The 22,398-nt window shown below is 40.2% G+C and overlaps 1 protein-coding gene across 1 annotated transcript; it reads right to left on the bottom strand.

Annotated features, from left to right (window-relative positions):
* Positions 1 to 14,906: 14,906 nt before the first annotated feature.
* sox1b (SRY-box transcription factor 1b) lies at positions 14,907 to 15,987 on the bottom strand. The gene is given in 3 exon segments (XM_054623590.1): positions 14,907 to 15,023; positions 15,026 to 15,915; positions 15,918 to 15,987. Coding segments are annotated over 3 exon segments (1,077 nt in total).
* Between the last annotated feature and the right edge of the window lie 6,411 nt (positions 15,988 to 22,398).

Raw genomic sequence — 22,398 nt, 5'->3', positions numbered from 1 at the left:
AACTGAGAGGTCAAAGCTGCAGTCGATCGGCCTCCCTCCCTCTTTTTCCCTTTTCTTCTCAGAGCTTTTTCTCTCTCTCTCTCTCCCATCGGCCGATTGATCTATTTTTCAGTTCTTGAGCTGTCGTGTGTTCACTGCAGTTTATTTTTTTTAAATGGCTGTTTATTCGATTTTTCAATTTATTAATACAACACAAACAATCATGCATCATGTATCGCCCCCCCCAACAGCATAAGTAAACAGGGAAAATACATAATAGGTAAAGGTAAAGTTCAGAATATACAAGATGAAAACAAAGACATGCAGCAAATGTACACCACATGTCACACAGATGGCATATGGCATAATCAGATCAAAGGCTAAATTGCCATTGTGTTTAGATGATGCGTGCAGAATTTCAACACTGTCGAATTTGATAGCAAGAAAGTCTGTTATGCCGGTCACAAAAACCTGAACCACATTCACATCTTACCGGGTTCCAAAATTAGGCAGGTGCTTATGTTGTTGAGCTGTTTGAGCTAGTTTCCAATTGAGAAGTATGAGGCGTATAGCTAGAAAAAGGGTAAAAGACATAATTCCTTTCAGATACAGAGGAGTATTAGTCCTGGAGAGAACATCCACACCAGATATAGCCCTAAACGATTTTAAAATGTCTGTCCATAATTTAGATAAAAGAGGCCAGGTCCAAGAATTCAGCCATAATCTCCTCATGTAGCGCTTTCAGCTCAGTGCAGAAGGTGGTAATCATTTCTTCCTCAGCGTTTAGCTCCACCACTTCACCTGTTGATTGGCGAACCAGCAGAGAGATGACGGCCAGTTTTGTTGACCTGCTGCTAACGCCGTGTTGCTTATTCTTCCTCGGACATTGGGAATTAGACGACAATCCTTCACAGCAACAGTGTGTTCTGTTTTGGCAATATATTTATTAAAAACAAAAAAACCTAGAACTGTTTAGTAGTGAAGCTTCGAAGCACGTCCTCACTCAGCCATGTCAGAACCGGCAGCCCTGTTTACTGCAGTTTAACATGTGTTTTTTAATATCATAAGCTCCTGCCATTTGAGCATTATGTTGGACAGACAGAAAAACCCACTTCTATAAATCACTGAAAATGAAATCCTATGAATCAGTTGCTGTTTTTTTAATGCCTCAAGTACAATGCAGAGGGAGATGAATGATGTGTTCAAATTAGACTTTTAGTGCAAGGCTAACAGACAGCTGAAATACATCTTAGTGTGTGTGTGTGTGTGTGTGTGTGTGTGTGTGTGTGTGTGTGTGTGTGTGTGTGTGTGTGTGTGTGTGTGTGTGTGTGTGTGTGTGTGTGTGTGTGTGTGTGTGTGTGTGTGTGTGTGTGTGTATACTAAAAGGGATAGCAATTTCCTAAAAATGCTGGACCCTGTCATTTTTAGTAGATCTCACTCAAACAGCAGTAGATGGTACATATATTGGGGTTTAATTTCAGCAGCGAATAGATTCACAGTACTTGCTGAAGTATTTAGCAGGACAGTGTGTTTGGTATCGATTGACTCATTCTGGCATAAAATTAATCTTTTTCTAATGTGACTATTTTGGGGTTTGGTTTAGCCACGGCCTCCAATGAGTCCGTCAGCGACACAAGGTCTCCTCCTTTTGTGTTTATGCCAAACTATCTTTCAGCAATCAATTTGAAATAATTACAGTATAACACACTCATTCAAGTGTTGTGAAATAAAGTTTAGGTTTGTTTATCAGATTTTGGAAATACTTTTCAGTAGGATCAATTCATTGTTTGTTTGGGTCTTTTCATGGGGTTCGCTCACATGAACAAATATATAGAATATTACCAGCCTTATCTTCAGGGTGAGAGTCGGGATTGGGCATCTAGTGGTTATGGATTAGTCTCCATGGAATTAATGTGAGTCAGTGCAAAAAGGTAAAACAGGTTTGTGTGTGTGTGTGTGTTTGCAGCCTGTGTTCATGCCTGTTTGCACTGTAGGATTAGAAGCTGTGCACACACACACACACACACACATATTAATATACATTACACCGGTGTGTGTGTGTGTGTGTGTGTGTGTGTGTGTGTGTGTGTGTGTGTGTGTGTGTGTGTGTGTGTGTGTGTGTGTGTGCGCCTGATTAGATGATTATTTCTAGACGAGATAAGTGGGTGAAATAGAGACTGGAGACTCTGTTGACTGTTGTTCAGGTAATCAACACACACATAGAGTCGTGCCACGCCAGGCCAGATTGCATTACCTGTCCCTTTTCATAGACACATAATGAGATCATGGAAACCCTAAACGGATGGAGAGAGGGAGGGAGAGAGCGAGAGAGAAAATGACAGAGCAATTATGAAAAGTTTTAGACACAGTTATATTCCTGAATCAAAAAGAAAAAAAGAGAGAAACTGTTAAGCCAATCAAAGACAAAACATGTATCCATCATTAATTACGTCCTTATTTCTTCATAAGAATATTTCTATTTCTACTACTGTTGATTCTCTTCACCAGATAGAGAGAGAAAGCGAGTGATAGGTAATGATAAGTAAACCGAAAAAGAGAGGGATGGAGATGAACAGAGAGGGAAATCTGGCTGCCTGTCAGCTTGGTTCAGTGTGTCAATTTGTCCAAACAGAGGAGGCTCAGGTTGCAGTGGAGGACCAGGTAACAGGAGAGCTAACAGACCACACCTATGCAACAGGTATTAGCCTTATCCCCCGGCTTCACATGCACACACTTGCGAAACGCACTGGATGGTTGTTGTTGTTTTTTTGGTTTGTCTCAAAGTCAAGCAGATAACTGTTTGTCTTCATTTAAACAGACAAATCATTAGATTTGAGAGTAAAAAGTGAGTTTGATCTGCTGAACTGCGGTCAGTGGGTTTATCATTTTGTACTTTCCAGACACTGCAAGATGTATCTCATTCTCTCAAAGTACCATTAATGCAACTCTTGATGTATTAAACGATACAAGCTGTAGGGAAAATAACCAAAGTCCATATGATGCATAGCGAGGTTTGAATCATTCAGATTTTTGTGTCTACCCTGTAGCATTGTGGGTCTTGATTTTGGATTTTTACAGACATAATCTATATATTTTTGGCATTTGTAGACTTTCCTAAATAGTGTCTATCTTAATCAGAACTGCATGTTGTCAGTTGAAGCATATGTCATGCCTCTGTGCTTGCATAAGACTTTGCCCGGAGCCTTTAAGTTTTCTTGTGAAGATAATATCTCGGTAGCAAATTTCTTCAAGTTTGGCAAAAACATCGACTTGAACTCAAGCATGATACGGTTAGATTTTGGTAGTCAAAGGTCAATAAACAAGGAAAGAGTGATGGAAAAGTACTTGGTTGTGGTTTGGGAACGATTGGGGTCATGGTTAAAAGTAGTTAAAAATCCTTCTTATCATCAGAAGACACTTTAATCTTTGTTACAGTGATTTGTAACGGTCAGATCAGAAATAACTTATATGTGTCCTCCTGGAGAGCAATTACAAACAACCTATTTTCAGATTTAATTTGGACTTGCCTTGTTGGACGAAGTAGAGCAGTGATAGCGATCACAGCAGAGACCTCCGAAATCCAACAAAGACCTCAGAGCGCCGCCCACACCGTTTGATTGACAGCCGATCTCTCTCTCTCTGCAGAGACGTCACACCAAAAATAAACCAGGATCTCGAAGATTAGCAGTTTCATCTGCCCGCACGTCTTTAATCTCCAGTGTCGTGTGAACTCGGATGCCAAACCTGCCAGACTGCTGCTCTGATGGATTTTCAAACATCAGAGCAGAGGAGACAAGGTGGCTTCCTGGACACATTTCTTCTTCTGCCTCCACGCTTCATTATGCAGCTTATTCTCATCATATTGCCCTCGGTTAACACGCTGATGCAACAGTAGGCAAGCTCACCCCTTTACTCTACCTCCTCTTCCTTCTTTCTTCCTACTCTTTCCTCCCTTCCCTCCTTCTTTTTCCTGCCCTCATCTTCTCCCATTTCTCCCCTTCCTCTGTCTCTCCTCTTGCTTCCCCTCTGTTCATTATCGCTCTTTACTTTCCTGTGACATTTGACCCTTTTCTCCTTCATCCTTTCCCAGATCCCTTCTGTCTTTGTCCCTTCCTTTCTTTCCTACAAATCAATTCCTTGCTCTTGTCCTCTCCCTTATTATATTTTCAGTCTTTTCCTGTTCTTTTCTTTCTTTCCTACTAGACTTTGCCTCGTCCTTTCTTCTTTCTTCTTCCTTCCTTTCTTCATTTATTTCTCTCTTTTCCAGTCTTTCCTTCATTTCTTTTTTCATCACTTTTTCCTCCGTCCTTTCCTCTTTCTTGCTTCCTTCTTTCATTGATTGCTCTCTTTCATTTTTCCGGTCTTTTCATCATTGCTTTTTTCATCAGTTTTTCCACCTTCCCTTCCTCTTTCTTGCTCTCTTCCTTTAATTCTTCCTCTCTCTCTCTCCGTCTCCGTACTTTTTCTTTCTGTTATGGAATGTGTGATGAGCCTCCAGCTAATCCCATCCCTAAAGCACCTTAGCAACGCTCGCTAAGGGAATTTGGAGAGAGCTTCGAAAAAAAAAATCATACACACACACACACACACACACACACACACACACACACACAAACACTCGTATGCACAAAGCCCAGCGAACAGCCCCCTATTGGCAGCAAGTGGATTCAGGGATGCACTAATACATCTTCAAATGTGCTTTTTAAAGCGTTTGGAAAGGCTCTGTCGTTGGGCGATAACTCCCCACCGGTTAAAGGATGGATGCTCCTGTTGTGTTTCAGCACCGCTCTACCCTCCCTCTGTTTTTTCTCATCCTTCCACATCCCTCGTGATCGCTCCCTCCTTTCCTCTCTCCCCTCCACCGACCAAGTTGTCTACTTTAAAAAAAACAAGAGAAAGTTTTGTCCAAACAACGGCTGCATTGTGTAAAGTTTCCTCCGGGGATGTTTGACATGAGTGTAGAGCTGCAAGCTGGCTTTCATTATGCTACTTCTGCTCCGTGGCTCAGAGGGTATTTTCTTTATTTAATTTACACTGGCAGTTAAATAGTGGTCCTTTAACAACACAGCTCATCATACCTGATCAAATACTCAGGTTTCCATCGATATTAGCTTAAAAATTGATTGTTTTGATTTTTTTATGCTGCTTTTCTGTATCTTCAAATTTAAACATTTCCATGAATTAATATTTCTAATTAACAATGTGTCAAATGACTACAGTTTATCTGTAATATGACAGATGACACTCGGGACAAACCCACAGAGAATTATCACCAGACTCCGTTCTACATTCGTCTTAGTTGCTGAAATCGAACGATGTGTCGTCTCTTTAAAGAAGTCACATGACACAAGAAACACAAGCAGATGTTTTTTATAAAAAGCAAATATTGGCCCCGTACACTCTTTAAAGATGCTGCAGTACTTGGTGGTAGTGTTCACATACTCTCCTGCATAGTTTATGTGTCATCACCTAAATATAACTAAACATGGTAACACTGCAGGAAGTTACTTTATTGTTAATGTTGAGAAATGATCTATTAGAGTACCACCAAAACTTTGAGTACTTTAAAGGACCTGCTATACTGTACTCCAACAGGGATGTGGACAGCAGACATGTATGTAGTTCTCTTTTTACTACATTGTATGTCTGCGTGCCACGTACCTCATGGCCATGGACAGATTATGAATGTACGTCACTCAGACCCTTGCAGCTCTGTGATTGAAAGAGAAATTATGACTTTAAGTGAGTAATTCAGCTTTTCTAATTTAATTTATTATAAAATAATTTGATTTAATGAGAAAAATTAAGGTGGACACATTTAGAAGTTCCCTAAATACGTGTATGGTTTGACGCCAGAGGTCAGATAAGGTTTACACATTATACTGGAATGACAAGTCTTTTATTCATTGTCTTTATCCGCTTTTCTCGTTCAGTGCCATGGGGCACATGAGCATATCCCAGCATGCACCAGTTATTACCTTTTCTAAATTGGGTTTTTAAATTCTGAATTTAGTTTTATGTACATTCCACTTCCAGCAAAGACACCAGGTTAAAAAGTACAAATATGTTACATTTGAATTTGGACTAATCACAGTAAACAGATTAAGCTGTATAGGTGATAAGATTAGTGTTTGTGTGTGTGTGTGTGTGTGTGTGTGTGTGTGTGTGTGTGTGTGTGTGTGTGTGTGTGTGTGTGTGTGTGTGTGTGTGTGTGTGTGTGTGTGTGTGTGTGTGTGTGTGCACTCATATTCTGAGGCTATAATGAGAATCTGTAAATACCCTCAGACTGAATCCCTCTCCATGTTTAATCTGAGTCCACAACTACTGGCTGCCAACACAGCTCATCCTCCTGTACACACACTTATACACACACACACACACACACACACACACACGTGCACACACTTATGCATAGACACACATCTACATGCACACACCAAACACATGGATCACACGGATATCTTTATTCAATATGCAACATCCGCAAGTGACACAAAACAGGAATCGTATATATGAAACCATAAATTCCTACAGATCATTCTCAGTTAAAAACACACACACACACACACACACACACACACACACACACACACACACACACACACACACACACACACACACACACACACACACACACACACACACACACAAACACACACAAACACACACTAGAAGGCCTATGGAAGTGGATTTGGAAGGTGGGTGTGTGTAGGAATCTTCAGCCAGGCTATCGCTAACAAGCATGCTCCTCTCTCTCTCCTTTATACGGCAAATCCCTCTACTCCACGCCGGAGATTAGCATATTGTTTTATCCAAACACACACACACACACACACACACACACACACACACACACACACACACACACACACACACACACACACACACACATGCTCATGCTCTATACGAACACTTAGCCTAAAGCTATCGTGGCCCAATTGAAAAGCTGGAGTCACTATGGTCATTTATGGTAAATATTTACTCATAAAATGATGAATTAAAAACAAAAATTATAAAAATCTAATAGACCCTTTTTGTCAAATGACTGATCATTAAAATACTGGAGCTCAAATTCAAAAGCATTTCTAGGACACATAGATTTATTTAATCACTGTTTGTCATGGAAACCCTTTCCCTAAACTGGAAAATCTGTATTTTTACTTAATTGAAATGATTTAAGGATTGTTACAACAGTCTGTCACGTTAGTTAAAGCCATTTTATTACTCCTACGTGGCCTTCAAAGTAAACAGAAAATATGAAACGTTGTAAAAACAACGTAAGACGATGCCTGGTTACGTTACAATAACAGCAGCGGAAATGCAGAAATGACTTCTAACATGAAGAAAAACAATGAGGAAACATTTAGAAAATCTATTTTTACTAATAGAAACACCTTCCATTTGTTGTTTTCCAAACAGAAAAAAGGCTTTGTGTCCAGAATATCTGAATCTGCAAAGTATCTTGAGTCTTTAATCAAGTGTGGGGGAAAGTTTTACAGTTACCTTTTAAAACAGACCAGAGTAGCCTACTACTACTTGACTTAAAGTAAAACTCGATCTTACCAGTGCAGAACAATGAAAATACCTGTGTTCTTCCTTTGCTCCCGTCATGATATCTACGTCCACAAGAGGTGGCAGCTAACTTTGTGGTCTTGCATTTGTATCGTTATTCAACCAGGTGATCATGGGTAATGGCCTTCTGAGCCTAGGAGCAGGCTTCTTTGGACCCGTATCTATGAGCATGATAACCAATGATAACGCCCATTTAATCGGCAGATAACATTTGAAGCATTTTTCAATCGTTAAATTTAAAACACCATCCAAACACACAGATTTGTAGCTTTTTCCACCAAGAATATGTCCGCATTGGCTGTTAACATCCGTAAACACACACACATACACACACGCAGGTCTCGCCGTGTCAAACACCACTAAATAATTACGGCACCATTGCTGATGATTGGCACTAATGACCAGTGTTTTTGACGGCCAGACTGGTGGGAGGTTGGAGAGACGTGAACCAGATCTCACCTGCAATCTGCAAATGACAGAGTTCCCCTCCGCAGAGGTGAAAGGGAGAGAGCGGTTCATTGGCCTCTGGGCTGGCAGGAGACCTTTTAACTCCAGTGATTACCTGAGCCTGAGCCACAGTTGTAATCATGTTAGTGTTTCTTGTTCTCCTCCATTCCTCACTCCTCTCTCTTTCGTTCTTTTCTTTCTTTCTTCTCCGAAGTGCCTCAACCCTCCAGGAAAAGCACCGTGGTGTTTGAGGTAATTGGCTCGAGGAGACCTTACTTTTGCTCCTGCATTTATAATTGGTTTAAAAGTAGAAACACTAAGGTTTTTGTTGCTTTCCGTTGTCCAGCGTTAGCTACTCTTGCTGTACGAACGCTTTCTGCTACATTTATAAACGTTACCATTTTTCTTTGGAAGAAGACATTCATAAGTTTGAATTATATACATGTATATACTCCAGTTTTCACCATAGTGTTCTTCCTGTCAGGCTATTTAGACCAGCAGGGAAAGCTCTATAATGTGCTGGCTTTTGTATTGTAATGTCTAAAAATGAGCCTTCATGTAAATTCAAATTATTATTCCTTAAAACATGGTAATAGTGAACGGCATTCTGTGAGGGCCATGAAAACCTAAAGTAGTAGAATTATTACCTTCTGGCATAATGAAACTTGTACATTTCAGCACCTGGACAGCTCCAGTAATTGATGTTTGCAGTATGTTGTTCACCAATATAAATTATAAACATGATCATTTTCTAAAATATAGCAATAAATGTTGGCAGGGTGCAAAAGAAGCAAACCCAGTCTTGGGATTTGACATTTTTTCACTGAAAACACTGACTTTATAGTCAGCGATAACATGTACTATTACATACAAATGTGTATATGTAAATACTGTTGGCTAGTCTAATCTGTAAAAATCCATCACATTTGGGATGCAGTTTGTCAAATAGATTTAAAAGCAGTAGCAGTGGTAAAAGGACCTCAAAAATGAACATAAGTACAGTACTTAAGTAAATGTATTTATCTATTTCTCATTACTGCAGCCCATACTGTATGTCTAGTTTTGTAGAGAGGTTATTATACCTAAATATTCCAGTAAATACTCTACTGATCAGTGTGGTTTTATTCAGCAACGCTTCAGAAAACAAAGCTTTAATCTCTGGATGTGATTACCAATTATCACAAGCCCAAAGCATAGGAACAAACAAGCAGTGAAACCTTCCTGGTAAAACCCCTTATATGCAGGAAAATGGTGCAGACGAGCAAAACTTAAAGGGGGAAAATCTACATTCCGCATGCAGCCAGTGAGGAAAAAAGAACATAATCTGAAGTAAAAGGCCTTGAAATAGAGCACAAACTGTCTCCTCGTGGCTCCCAGTGGCCCTGTTACGTTGCACTGAGGATCCTTGCTGCCGGTGGGCGGGGCTCCCCAGTGCCTGTCTGAGCAGACGGTGTGTGATGATTATAGGCCCCTGGGGAGATCCAGGGGGTACTCCCTAATTGATTGTCATGAAAGGCCCTAATTGAATTGAGCAGCATGGTGGAACGACACACCATGCAGTCCGTTTGATGCCTGAAAACATCATGGCAGTGGCTGCGGTGTAAAGTCTACGCTGAGATTTATGTGGGAAAAGTTTGTTACATCAGCTGAGACTAATGCAGAACTAAGTCATCATTGACTTAGAGACGGAGGTTGTTCAAAAGCATTGACAGGTTACTGCTTACAGTCTGCAGGACGTCATGCATGACAAATGTTTGAGCGGTTCAAAGTGAGAGCAGGCGAGGACACGTTACAGACATTTGTGAAAATAATGCACCTTGAACTCTTTGCTGGGGAAAGTTCATCTGCTACCCTTGAAGTGATGCGCTTGATCTGTCCTTCAGTGATCCATAAAGATCTGATGCACATCCTTTTACGTAAGACTTCACTTCATCAAAACTCCTTGCACTTTATCTAATAAGCACAACTAGGAATTGTATCATCATCTTCCTGTTTTTGTACCCGTTTGTTTTCATTGTGTACCTTGTTGTTCCGAAAGAATGCAATTTTTCTCTAATCAATCGATACCGTATGTGGAGAGACTAAACAAAATATTTTACCTTGACCTTGGCGCTGGTTTGTTCGGAGTAAACAGGAGAGAAACTGGTTTGTTCCAACATGACAAAAGGCTAAAAAAGAAAAAAAGATGGACAGAGAAACCATAAAAAACTTTATATTCACTTTAAATTACAGTCATCACACAGTGCTTAATAAAACTAACCCTACACACATTATTATGTGCCAGTCATGTCCCAGTCAAATTTTCTCAATCTTCCCTTTCTACAATGCTAAAAAAAGAAGATGATCAAATTTGGAAGTTGAAGCCAGGGTATTCAACGTTTCTTTCTACTTAGATTTTCTCTTACCCTTAACTCTATCTTTAATCTTATTTAATTTCTTCTCTGCATTTCCCCTTTATTCATTTATTTATCAATGTTCCTCAATGACTTTGTAACTCTAATCCTGTGTAAACTTAAAACTTTATTTTCCCTATTTCAGCTTAGAAAGTTTTTGAAATTGAGATAGACAGACACAAACTCGTTGATTTGTTTTCCCCTTTTTTTTTTTTTTAAAAATGTTTTGAAATATTAACAGTGGCTGATGAAGAGAGGAAAAAGAGAAAAAGACTTTTCAGACAGCGGCAGAGTGATGGAGAGAGTCAGACCGAGCAGCGAGGCTCCCTCAGCACCAATAGGTCTGCTTTTGGAGAGAGAGAGAGAGAAGGGGGAGGGAAAGGGGAGGAGGGGGGCCCTCGGATTAAGAGGCTGAAAAATGGTTAAAACGTGTCAACGTGTAATTGCACGATAAGGCCCCCTCGCGAGGAATCCGTTGGCCCCGTTGCTATTTTCTATGGCGTCCCGGCTAATCTCCTCGCGCCACATTCGGTCTTGTGCAATCGGTCCCCCCGTAATCTCCCATGACAGAACCGGGTCCAACGTCGGAGGTGAGGGTTTTTATAGGAGGAGAGGGAGGGAAATATGCGGAGGCGTGATAAACTGATGCCGATTAGCCACGTTTAGGACACCGGGAGCACGCGGGATGGGAGGATGGGGGGGGCTGCACAGGGTTATGGAGTGGGAAGTGCCAGAGCAGGGGTGTCCAAGCATGTGCCAAGCAGAACATGAGGAGAGGAGGAAAACTTGCAGAGACACATGGCTGTGTATGGGTCCAGCCTCAGTGATTGGGCCTTTTGTGGGAGCATCCGGGGCTTCTGGGTAAAAGTTGAACCAGGCAGCTTGATTTGTGACTGATGAATCCTAAATATCTGACTGCAAACACTGACTTTTGCCTTAAAGTGGTGCAGATATTCATCATCAGTCTATACTTCTTCTTTCATGAGCTTCAGTGAGGCCTGATGTCATGTGATGTGATGATTTGATTCATCACACTGCTCAGGTTGTGATATCTTTTCATGGATTTGGTGTTGGGTGTATTTGGAGGAAACATTTCTTGACATACCTTGATGTTTAGTGAAGTGATTCTCCTCACAAATCTTCTACAGTTGACATTTTTTTGTGGCAAATTCCGTCCTTGATCTTCCGTCTTGGTGTCATAGAGAAGTATTTAGTGGCAATAAATCCAGCTTTATCACACTTTTTTCTTCTTATGAGATATAATTAAATGGTCAAATAACTTTCTTTTTACTCCTCGTAATCATTTTCTCTTTGCTCACTTTTTCAAAATGTTTTCATCTTTTAAATTCCCTTTGATCCCTCAATAAACTCAAGTATATGAAATCTCAAAAAAACTTAATAATGAAGAAAGATCTGTGAACATCTCTACCTCTTTCTCTTTGACACACACTTTGTTTAACTTTTAAGGTTACATTTAGCATTTTCTGACATGGTGACCGTATTAATTGTATTTCCTTTTACACTCTTCAGTGTAAAAAAGTCTGAACACCAACTGTTTAACAGCCTTTCAACTTTGCCATACGTTTCCTTCACATCAGTTAATCAAGTACTGATCAATGTAAATGTGGTATTCATGTAGGTAATACTGACTACCATTACATTTGCTCTTTAAATTAGGCCTGGCAAGATAGCTTTGGAGATAAAAAAATTATTCACATTTATTCTTTGTCATGCGTCATGTTGTTGTATGCAACTAAAAAGGTGGTTAAATGTGTCTTTCCCTTACAACCACCACAAATAGGAAAATCACAACCGAACTAATTTATACAGGTATAGATATATTTTTATTTTCTAGGTTATATTTTGTATTTATTAAGGTAGTTAAGTTATAAAACAAATTCAATTTCTGAAGATAAACCCCTCACATATCAATCCAAAAGTTAAATAGCAAAGAAACTTCTAAGAAATAAAGCAATCTGAATGTAACTAAAATAAATCCCATGGGGATCATTGAGGATTAATAAATACCATCAGTTTAAACAGCTGACATCCATGGAAACAGCTTTATTATATGTGATTTGCATCCATGTTGCCCTCTTGTTTTTTAAGTCTAGACCCGAGTGGGAATTACTCTGATAAAACCTGGGGTGTTGTTTGCCGGGCTTTTTGTTGGGGGTGACCCCCGGCTGCCCCAGCTTACACCGGGACTAATCCCCATTCTCCTCCAACACAAAAACCTGCTCTCCTCACCTCCTCCTCTCTGCTCTCCCCTCATTCATTCATCCCTCCCTCTCCATCCTACCCCGGGGCCTCCACTGATTCAGCCATCACGTTTAAAGAAGGAAATAATTTAACAACCAGGAGAAATGCACACACGCACACACACACACACACACACACACACACACACACACACACACACACACACACACACACACACACACACACACACACACACACACACACACGCACACATGCAGGCGTTTGATGCTGGGGAGTGAGGAATGGGGTAAGACTGGAGGACCTGTGAGGGACCCAGGTGGAGGCGGGGTTGAAGTGGGCCCAGCTGAAGAATTAGTAGTTCATTGACCAGCGGATACTCTTGTTTTCAGATTTACTTTTGCGTGAGATCTAGATTACTGAGGTCATGATCCTGAGGCAGGTTTAAAGAAAGAATAAACTTTGCTTTACTTGGCCTATATATTTTACTGACAGATAGAACCACAATATTAGAATATGGAAGTGAGACTAAAGTAAATTTAAGACGATGTTAGATCAAGTTTATAAATAATCCTTTCCCAGAATTTGACCGAAAACAACCACCTTAATTGGGAAAACAGTAAGGCTAGTTCATGTGAAAATGGATTTAGCTTAACATATAGCAAGAAACAAAGAAAAAAATCAAAGAATTCATGAAAAATAAAATCACTTCTGTCTCTATGTTCAGGCATTAATAAATAATAAACATGAAAATGTAGTTTTAAAGCATGCCAGTCATCAGAAATGTGGCCCATTTTAAAATGATAGGCAAAAGGAAAAATGAGGATGTTATTGGGCTAATATTTTGTACATTACTCTCCCTGAAGAGAAAATCCTCAACCAACAAGTGTTTAGTTTAACCACTGAGTTACAGGATGTCAGGTAATCTATCCACCTAATATCAATCCTGTATCAGCTTTTGGAGCTATATATTGTGGGCATTAAATATATATATGAAACATAATTTTATAATAAAAAATATCATGACATCTTAGGCTGAAGTCTAAATAACAAAAAGTAATTTCAGGAAAAACAATGTATGCTTGAAGCTTATTTTTATATTCTATCCCCCAAATAAAAGACCATATGCTCACATATCTCCCATCATCTTAACATGACAAATTACCCATTATGATGTCCAACATGAATTTATATTGATGAATGCATATCATCAAGATTCATGCCAGCTTAAAAGAGGATAATTAAAAGGTGTAACAGATTTATTTTTCTATTATCAAAGCTAAATTGTATAATATTTAATTTACTTTTTATTCTAGTAGAAATAATATATTTAAAGGCATCACCGAGAAAATATGTCTGCTGTTACGTTGTAATTATCATTTTTACATTTTGAGCAGATATTTACTGTTTGCCACGACGTCATTAAACCGGATTCACACAACGACACAATAAGCTCATTTACAATATATTTAAGAAAATTGTGAATAAACATCTAATATTGGAGAAACAGTTTCCATGAGTCGTTTTAAATCCCCTGCAAAAATATATATTTTACGAAAATTGTCTCTTGTTCAACCCGAAAATGAAGCTTGGTATTTTGTAAATTATGTACAATTGCATAAAGATGTTTTTTTTCAGTAGGCCTATTTATTCACAATTTACAAGATTTTACAACAACAAAACAAATTCAAATTACACCGACTGACTCACATGTTTACAAGCATTAAAACTGGAAATCAATTTAAATTGCAGCCTAGAAACTTTTTTTTTTTTCTTCTTTAAACACATCTTCCACACATCGCCCTCCGTTTATTATACGGTTCCCTCTCTAAACAGGTTTTCGGGGTTTTCCCTCAAACACACAGCTGGTTGCCTTTTAATTCCACAGAAAAGTCTGGAAAAAAAAATATATAATAACCTTCAAAATGCACCAGCCTTCACGGATTATAATTTAAATCGTGTCAAAACTTGGCATGCTCTTGTTCCAGAGAGCAAAAGTAAATTAGATACGCTTTTTTTTTTTTTTTTTTTTTTTTTTTTTTTTTTTTTTTTTTTTAGCTCGGACAGACAACAAAAAAAAAAAAAAAAAAAAAAAACTCTGAAAAATCACTGAAAGAAAACAAAAAAATAACAATAAAAAAAAAAAAAGTTTCTTCAAAGTGATTGCATTTTCTTTATGGCTATAACCGCCTATAATGTACAATTCATCATCATCATCATCACCACCCTGCTCCCACATCTAAGTTTCTTAAATATTTGGTTGTGGTTTTTAGTGCTTATATAAACATTTAGATATTAAATATGAGTCAGAGGAACCGTCCCGGTTACCGGAGAGGAGCCGCTGCTCTGGTAGTGCTGCGGGTGGAGCACGTGCAGTCTGCTGTGAACCGAGGAGTCCACCACCCCCACCACCCCCCCACCGCCTCTCCTCCGGTGGGCAGGTACATGCTGATCATGTCCCGTAGGTCTCCCGTAGGACACGTCGGCGGTCCCCTCGCCGTGGACACCGGAGGACTCACGCTAGGCTCCGACTTCACCAGGGACCCCAAAGTCCCTCCGATCGTCCCGGAGGACACCGGGGACACACCGGAGCTCTGGTGCTGGTGCGTGTATCCGGTGATGCCTCCGTACCCCGGCGGAGACGCGCTCATGTAGCTCTGAGAGTTTGATAACGGGCTGTAAGACAACGCGGTCATGTCGTACCTGTGCTGCGGGTGGTGGTGGCTGTGGCTGTGGTGGTGTGGGTGTGGGTGGTGGTGGTGGTGGTGTGCTCCGGTGCCCGGGTGTTGCGTGTACGCCAGCTGAGCCTCCTGCATCATCGCGTGAGCCGCCGCCGCCGCCGCCGCCACCTGGCCCGAGTACGCACCGTTCGCCCATCCGTTCATGTGGGTGGTGTATCCCGCGTTGGCTCCTGCGTGGCCGCCTCCGGGGCTCTCCACCAGCCTCTGACCTCCACCCACCCCGACAGGTGAGCCGAGCAGCCCGCCGGCCAATGAGTACTTGTCCTTCTTCAGCAGGGTCTTGGTCTTCCTCCGGGGCCGGTACTTGTAGTCCGGGTGCTCCTTCATGTGCATGGCCCGGAGCCGCTTGGCTTCATCAATGAACGGCCTCTTCTCCGCCTCCGTCATCACCTTCCACTCCGCTCCCAGCCTCTTGCTGATCTCAGAGTTGTGCATCTTGGGGTTCTCCTGAGCCATTTTCCTCCTCTGGCCCCTGGACCACACCATGAATGCGTTCATGGGTCTCTTGATCCTGTCCTGGGGGACTTTGCCTCCAGGTCCTCCGCTTACTCCTCCTCCTCCTCCCCCGGGTTAGACGGGTTGGTCTGGGGCACCACGGGGGAATGCAGGTCCGTCTCCATCATAATGCTGTACATTCACCTCGTCTTTGTAGGACACTTCTCAGTCAAACACATTCAGTCTGGCCTCCGAGATGAAGGTTGTTAGAATAAACCAGAGATGGATGGATGGAGAGAGGTGGTGCAGTCTCAGGATGAAATCCACTCAGAGGTAAACTTGCATTTTCCTTGTTGTTTTTTCCTCCTCCCCCCCCCACACTGTCATCCACCTCCACCGTGAGGAATAGAAACTACTTTGGTTTTTGGGAGCTGTGCTGGGAAAAGTTACCGGAGCGTGCCCGGGCCGCGCGCTCTGACAGCAGCTAAATGAGCGCGAGACGAGCCAATGGAGAGGCTCGAGAGGAGAAGTCATTTGCATGCTGGGGGCTCGAGGTTCTGGTGACGTCGAGACCTAAAAAAAATTACTCCCTCTGTCATCTGTTTTGTGTGTGTGTGTGTGTGTGTGTGTGTGTGTGTGTGTGTGTGTGTGTGTGTGTGTGTGTGTGTGTGAAAAAACAACCCCCCACACACACAACATGTAAACAGTTTAATTCCCTATGATTTTACGCATTATAGTCACAATATTTTCATACCACTTGAAAAATAATAAACAGAAACAAAAACAATGTTGCAGCAAATGCTTCATAATGATAATAACTAAATGAGCAACAGCAAAACAAAACTGTAACATTTAAATGGAAACCAAGATAAAGCAAATGGGACTTTTTTTTTTTATAAAAAGTCAACTTTTACGCTGATGATAACCTCTGTAATACCTTAAAACACAACCAAGTAGCCTATTAAGCAAATTTTTGTGTCTTACCAAATCATAAATAGGATATATGGTTTGGAGGTAATTTTTTTAGGGTTCATACTGTTACATACATGGTTTAAAATGCCCATATCTTTTAATTCCCCCTGATTTTTGTCAAACCATAAGGGCTCCACCGCCTCCTATTCAGAGCCACAGGTGCTTTTCTGTTGTGCCCGTTGCTAGGAAACAGGTGACTGACGCCCGGAGCACGTGCCATTCAAAGCACCCCTTTTGTTTGTTTCACCAAAGCTGCAGGAGAGCACGAGAGAAAGAGGGTCAGATGTAACCCCCTACGGAAACTACTGTAATCCTATGATAGATGTTAGAAATATAGATTTTTAATGATAGCATTTTAATAAACAAATGAAATCATAAACCTGCAGCTGCGGGCCTGCTGCAACAGGCCCACGACTGTTTACATGCTCCTGTTCTTAAAATAGGGATCAAGGACAATTCTGCCAAGCAATTTTCCTGCTAGATAGCTTATGATTTATTGAGTCTGTTAAAGAGAGACTGCTCTTTTTAAACAAACAAAACCAGGTAGAATTTAACGTTATTACCTTGTAAACAAAACATATCAAGTAATATTATATATAATAATACACATACACCATATTATACTAGATGTCCAATGAATATTTTCTCAATTGTTTTATTGGTAATCTGTGACTAATACTTAGAACTACCCATCAAAATTTCCCAGAGCTTAATGTGACCTATTTAAGTCCCTTGTTTTGTCAAACCAACAGAAATTCAGTTTATTACCAAACAAGACAAAGAAACACAGACAATCTTAACGTTTGGGTATCTGAAAGCAGTGAATGTTTGGCGTTTTTTGCTCAGGAAATGATCCGGAAAATGTATCAATCCTGAAAACAGTTGCTGATTAATATTTTTGTCAACCCACCAATCATTGCAGCTCTATATTTTACATTAGTTAGTAGAAAGGTGTTAATTTCCTTGCATTTGGTTCTATTTTTGCACTATGGAGCCTCTAAGCGCAGTGAAAAGGGAAGGAATAGATTTATATTTCATTTAACGTTGCAATTTGTCGTTTGGTATTCGGGTCTCCTCCTGCTTCACTGGCTTCCCGTCATGTGGAGGATCTTTTCAGCCCTCTGGGATTATGCTCCCAAGTGGCATCTGTCAGGTGCTGCCCGCCTCTCAGCGAGCTGATAAACTACACTGGCACGCTGGCAGCGCTGGATTTTCCTCTCGCTCCCTTGTACCAGTTGGCTATAGTGCTGCTAAGTGGCTTGTATGATCAGTTTTACGCACACTGTGACAATCGCCTCTTTTTTCTGCCTCTTTGCATCCAGCACAGGAACACATGGACACACAGAGACAAGCACAGTGTGTCTTTGAAACCCAGAATACATCACAGCATCACAGCATCACAGCATCACAGACGCAGAAGTCAGTCAGTGAGGAGGAAATCAAATCAGCGGATTGACCAAATGATAATATCTTGTGAGCGATCACACTTGGCTATATTTTCTAATGTCTATTCATATTGATTTAATGTGCAGGGACTTTGTCATGGCGTAATGAAGGATTGCATATCAAATTACATAATTAATTAAGGCAATAATGCAGTCGAAATAAACAAAGTTACACATGAGAAGTGTTCTGATTATAATAGTATCAATTCAGTGACACATTTAAGGAACAGCAGTCTACTGGATTGATTCAAAGTCCAACTGAAATCGTATTTATTCATCCCTTTTTGGATTCAAACATAATGTCAAAGTAAACAAACATGGACAGACAGTGTGTTTCTAGCAGAGGTATTGAAGTAAGAGCAGCTACGTTTAGATGTTGTTTATTAATGTGCCGCGGCTAATTGGCTCTCTAGTGTTTGTTTGTTTGTTCAACACGCTAATCTGCAGGACAAGACGTGTGTTCATGTCTGTACGTTGGATGAGAAGGAAGCTTTAGCAGGAACGCCACTGTGGCTCAAAAGAGAACGCAGGACTTGTGATTTAATGAAGATATTCTTACCGTAGCAGATACGGTTCAGACAGTGTTTGTGTTTCTGAGTTTGTCCGTTCAGTGTCTGTGAAGATGGATGGAGAATCGAAACAACGACACAATGTTTTCCTTCTAGATCAATGAAAGTTTCCAAAAACACTGTGAAGCTCGGGTTGATTTCTTCTTCCCATAGTTTTACTAAAAGAAGCTTGTGATATCCATATCTGCAACAAACAACAGTTTTGATAAATCAGATTACAAAATTTGATATCAAAAGGGATAAAAAACAAAATCAGCAAACAAACAACATTAATAAAAAAAAGTTTCATTGATGCAATTTATACCAATTTATCAGACCATCATTCCTTCCTTTCTGCATTTAGACATAGTGTACACATGTACTAAATTTCATGACAAACCCAACTTATGCAGGTCATTAAAACGCATCATTAAAAACTTTAATATCTGATGATACAACAGAGTTGAATACTAAGATTGGGTTTTCTTGGGGTTGGTAGTTTTTTGGGGGGATTATTGCACCTCGTCAAACCTCTAGCAAACCCTTAAATGTGAGATACTTCAACTTCTTATCACAATTACTTAAAGCCCAATCCATGCAGTGGTTCAAATAAGATGAGGCTTATTTCTAAATCCTGTTTCACCCACATTTTTGTAGATTTTCACCAGACTGCAGTGTTGAGCCAGCGTGGCCGGACTGGAAATACCCAGAGAGCACTGTAACTGGTATTGTTTGGAGCAGTGGACCAACGGGACAATGCTGGAAACACTGCCTGCACTTCTGCCGGGCTGGGCAGTTGGTTTTACACAGTTATTAGTTTTTTCCTCTTGATAACGGACAAATACTCTTCATTAAAATCACAAAGTCTTATAATTTCAGTTAAATTTAAGTCAATTCAGACTTGTCCACAGTGAAAGATAATATAGATCACAGAAAAGTAGAAAAAAACAAAACCCAACATCTTCAGCGTCGAGGTTTCGTTTATAATTTTGTATGATTTTCATATCAGTCAATATAGAAATATATCACAATACAAATCAAAACATTTTTTTAATTAAAACCTGAAAAATGCAAATGTGGGGTGCAGAGAGAATCTATTTAAATTTATATATCTACAAAAATAAACAAATATTTATTGTTGTTAATCCAAATTCTTCTGAATCTTGCCTTGTTAAATGTTTACATACAGAAAGCCGTTCTCACGTTACGCTCATCAGCACTATTTCTTTGTTGTTAAAAAGTGCGTTGGACGTGTCTACTAACGTAGCGTTTGTCGTGAGGGTGTTTCTCTTCCTTGCTACTTCAGCGGACGGGTCTAATTGCTGGTGTTTGAGACCCTGCGCTTGCACTCTCCCTGTTGTATTGAATGGTGATGCTTCAGGTGACACTTAGTTTGTGGTATTTCTCGTCTTTGTGGGCAAGTTTTTATGCTTACTCATCAGTAAACATCACCTAACTGTTTCTGCCTGTTTTAAGTAGCTGAGCCCCGTATGGGACTGTCTCATCTACTAGGTGGCCAAACAGGACTTTAAGTAGCCAAAGTATTGCCACACCATCAACGTCCTGTTTATCCACCAACAGCTAATTGAATTTAAGGTGATGAATGGCGAGAAAAAGAGTGATGTGATTGGATGTTAGAACGTCGTAAGCGACGTGACATATTGACAGTTTATTCTCATTTTTGAACAGAGGAAATTTTCTTTGACGATCAGTGTTAATATTGTATATATGTCCCAGCTGTAACTGAATGATATTTGGGTCGCTTTTGTAGTCTCATATGAATGAAAGTAAGTATGAATTCTGAATTAATAATGAATTAATATTTAGTTCTGTAAAAGTCATATCACTCATTCATATGAATACAATAACCCTTATGAGTGAAACCATATTTTCTATACGTTTAGCTGTAAGTACGGCTGTTTCAAAGACTGCTTTTTTTTTTATAAAAACCCATGAGGGTTGAGGAGTTATATTGCAAAGAAATTAAGGACAAATTGAATTATTAGAATCTTTTCTCTTCAAAAATCCACATCAGTGCAACCAGGCTGACACAAAAAGTCAGACACACCAGAACTTCCCCAATCGTTGATGATCATTTACATATAATTAGTCCTCAAATATCAGCACTTTCTTTTCCCCGACACACACTCACGGACAGAGCAGAGGATCAAAGAGTGCCTGGAGATAAAAACACAGCAGTGAGGACGTTCTTCACTTCTTCACGCTGCTATTTGGCCTGAAATCTCTAAGCCAACAGGCCACAAACACACTCAGGCCTGATGGAATCAAAGGCATTTCTCCTGTGCAGCAGCCGACCCAGTGGGTTTGTTTAAGGCTCGCTGTCACAGCAAGCTGTCAGCTCCACTGGAGCTCAGCCTTACAGGCAGAGCAGGGAGCACACTAACACACACACACACACACACACACACACACACACACACACACACACACACACACACACACACACACACACACACACACACACACACACACACACACACACACACACACACACACACACACACATGCATGCATGCATACAGTACATATACAACAGCAAGCTATGACATATGTCATTATAAGAGCTCAGAGAAACAGTTCAGCCCCTCAGCTCTGGATGTGATTGCAGCGCTGATGTAATTATGATGAAAATAGTAATTAACGATACTACAGCACTTTCTTGAAATTGAACGTTTGTTTCACCGCAAAGGGACGTTTTTCAACGAGTAAAGCTGTGATCACGTTTCATATAAAATAAGCTCAGTAATCTTTTGAGGAATGACTATATTTTCTTCAGTTTTTCTCCATTCATAAAGGAGATAAGAACTATTAAATGCTTGAGATTAATTTAGTGTGATATTGACTATTTATTTGACATTCTTATGGCATACTATACCATCACTTTTGAGTTGACATTTTGTATGACCATTAAACTTTTATGGCATGCTATACTTTTACTTTTTAATGATATTAGTATGGCTTTTTATGTCATATCATACAATGACATTTCATAGACAAAAATATGTTATTTAAACAATCAAAAAAGCTACTTGACAAAGTTTATTTCCGGACGTGATTTTTCTGGTTATGTTCCTGCTAATTGAACCCAGTTAATTCAAACCACATTAAGTGTTTGTTATGAATTGTTTAACGCTGTAGCAAACCTCAAGTAGGACTCTAATCTGCCTCTGTGTTTTCTGCAGGTTTGGGATCAAACCGATGGATGAAGCGGTCGACACCATCATCCTACGCGATTACCACACCCAGAGCAGCGACCAGAAGAGCACCAACGACGAGCAGAACGCAAAGAAGAACCTGGACGGTATGTTCTGCTGGAAAACACATTCACATACCATACTATGGACTTTATATGACATATCGTTATCTCTTTATCTTAAAATAATGTTTTTAAATCGAGATCAAGCCTTAGACTTTATAGTTCACTCTGAGAGTGGAAGGTAGCCGAGTTAGCTAACCTGCTGAGTGCCATTATCAAGCCCCTGCACTTGAAGTAGCAGCATTTAGCTGTCTCTCATGAGTGCAGTTGTTGGGCATGTCAAATATAAAAACTCAGATATATATATAAACTCCTCAGCAACGTACGGATTAATTGGAATTACAGTGATCTTACAAACGATTTTTAGTT

This window comes from Anoplopoma fimbria, chromosome 22 (genome assembly GCF_027596085.1).
Source record: "Anoplopoma fimbria isolate UVic2021 breed Golden Eagle Sablefish chromosome 22, Afim_UVic_2022, whole genome shotgun sequence".
Classification (NCBI taxonomy): domain Eukaryota; kingdom Metazoa; phylum Chordata; class Actinopteri; order Perciformes; family Anoplopomatidae; genus Anoplopoma; species Anoplopoma fimbria.
The sequence above is the reverse complement of the archived record's forward strand: the minus strand, read 5'-3'. Positions and strand labels throughout refer to the sequence as shown.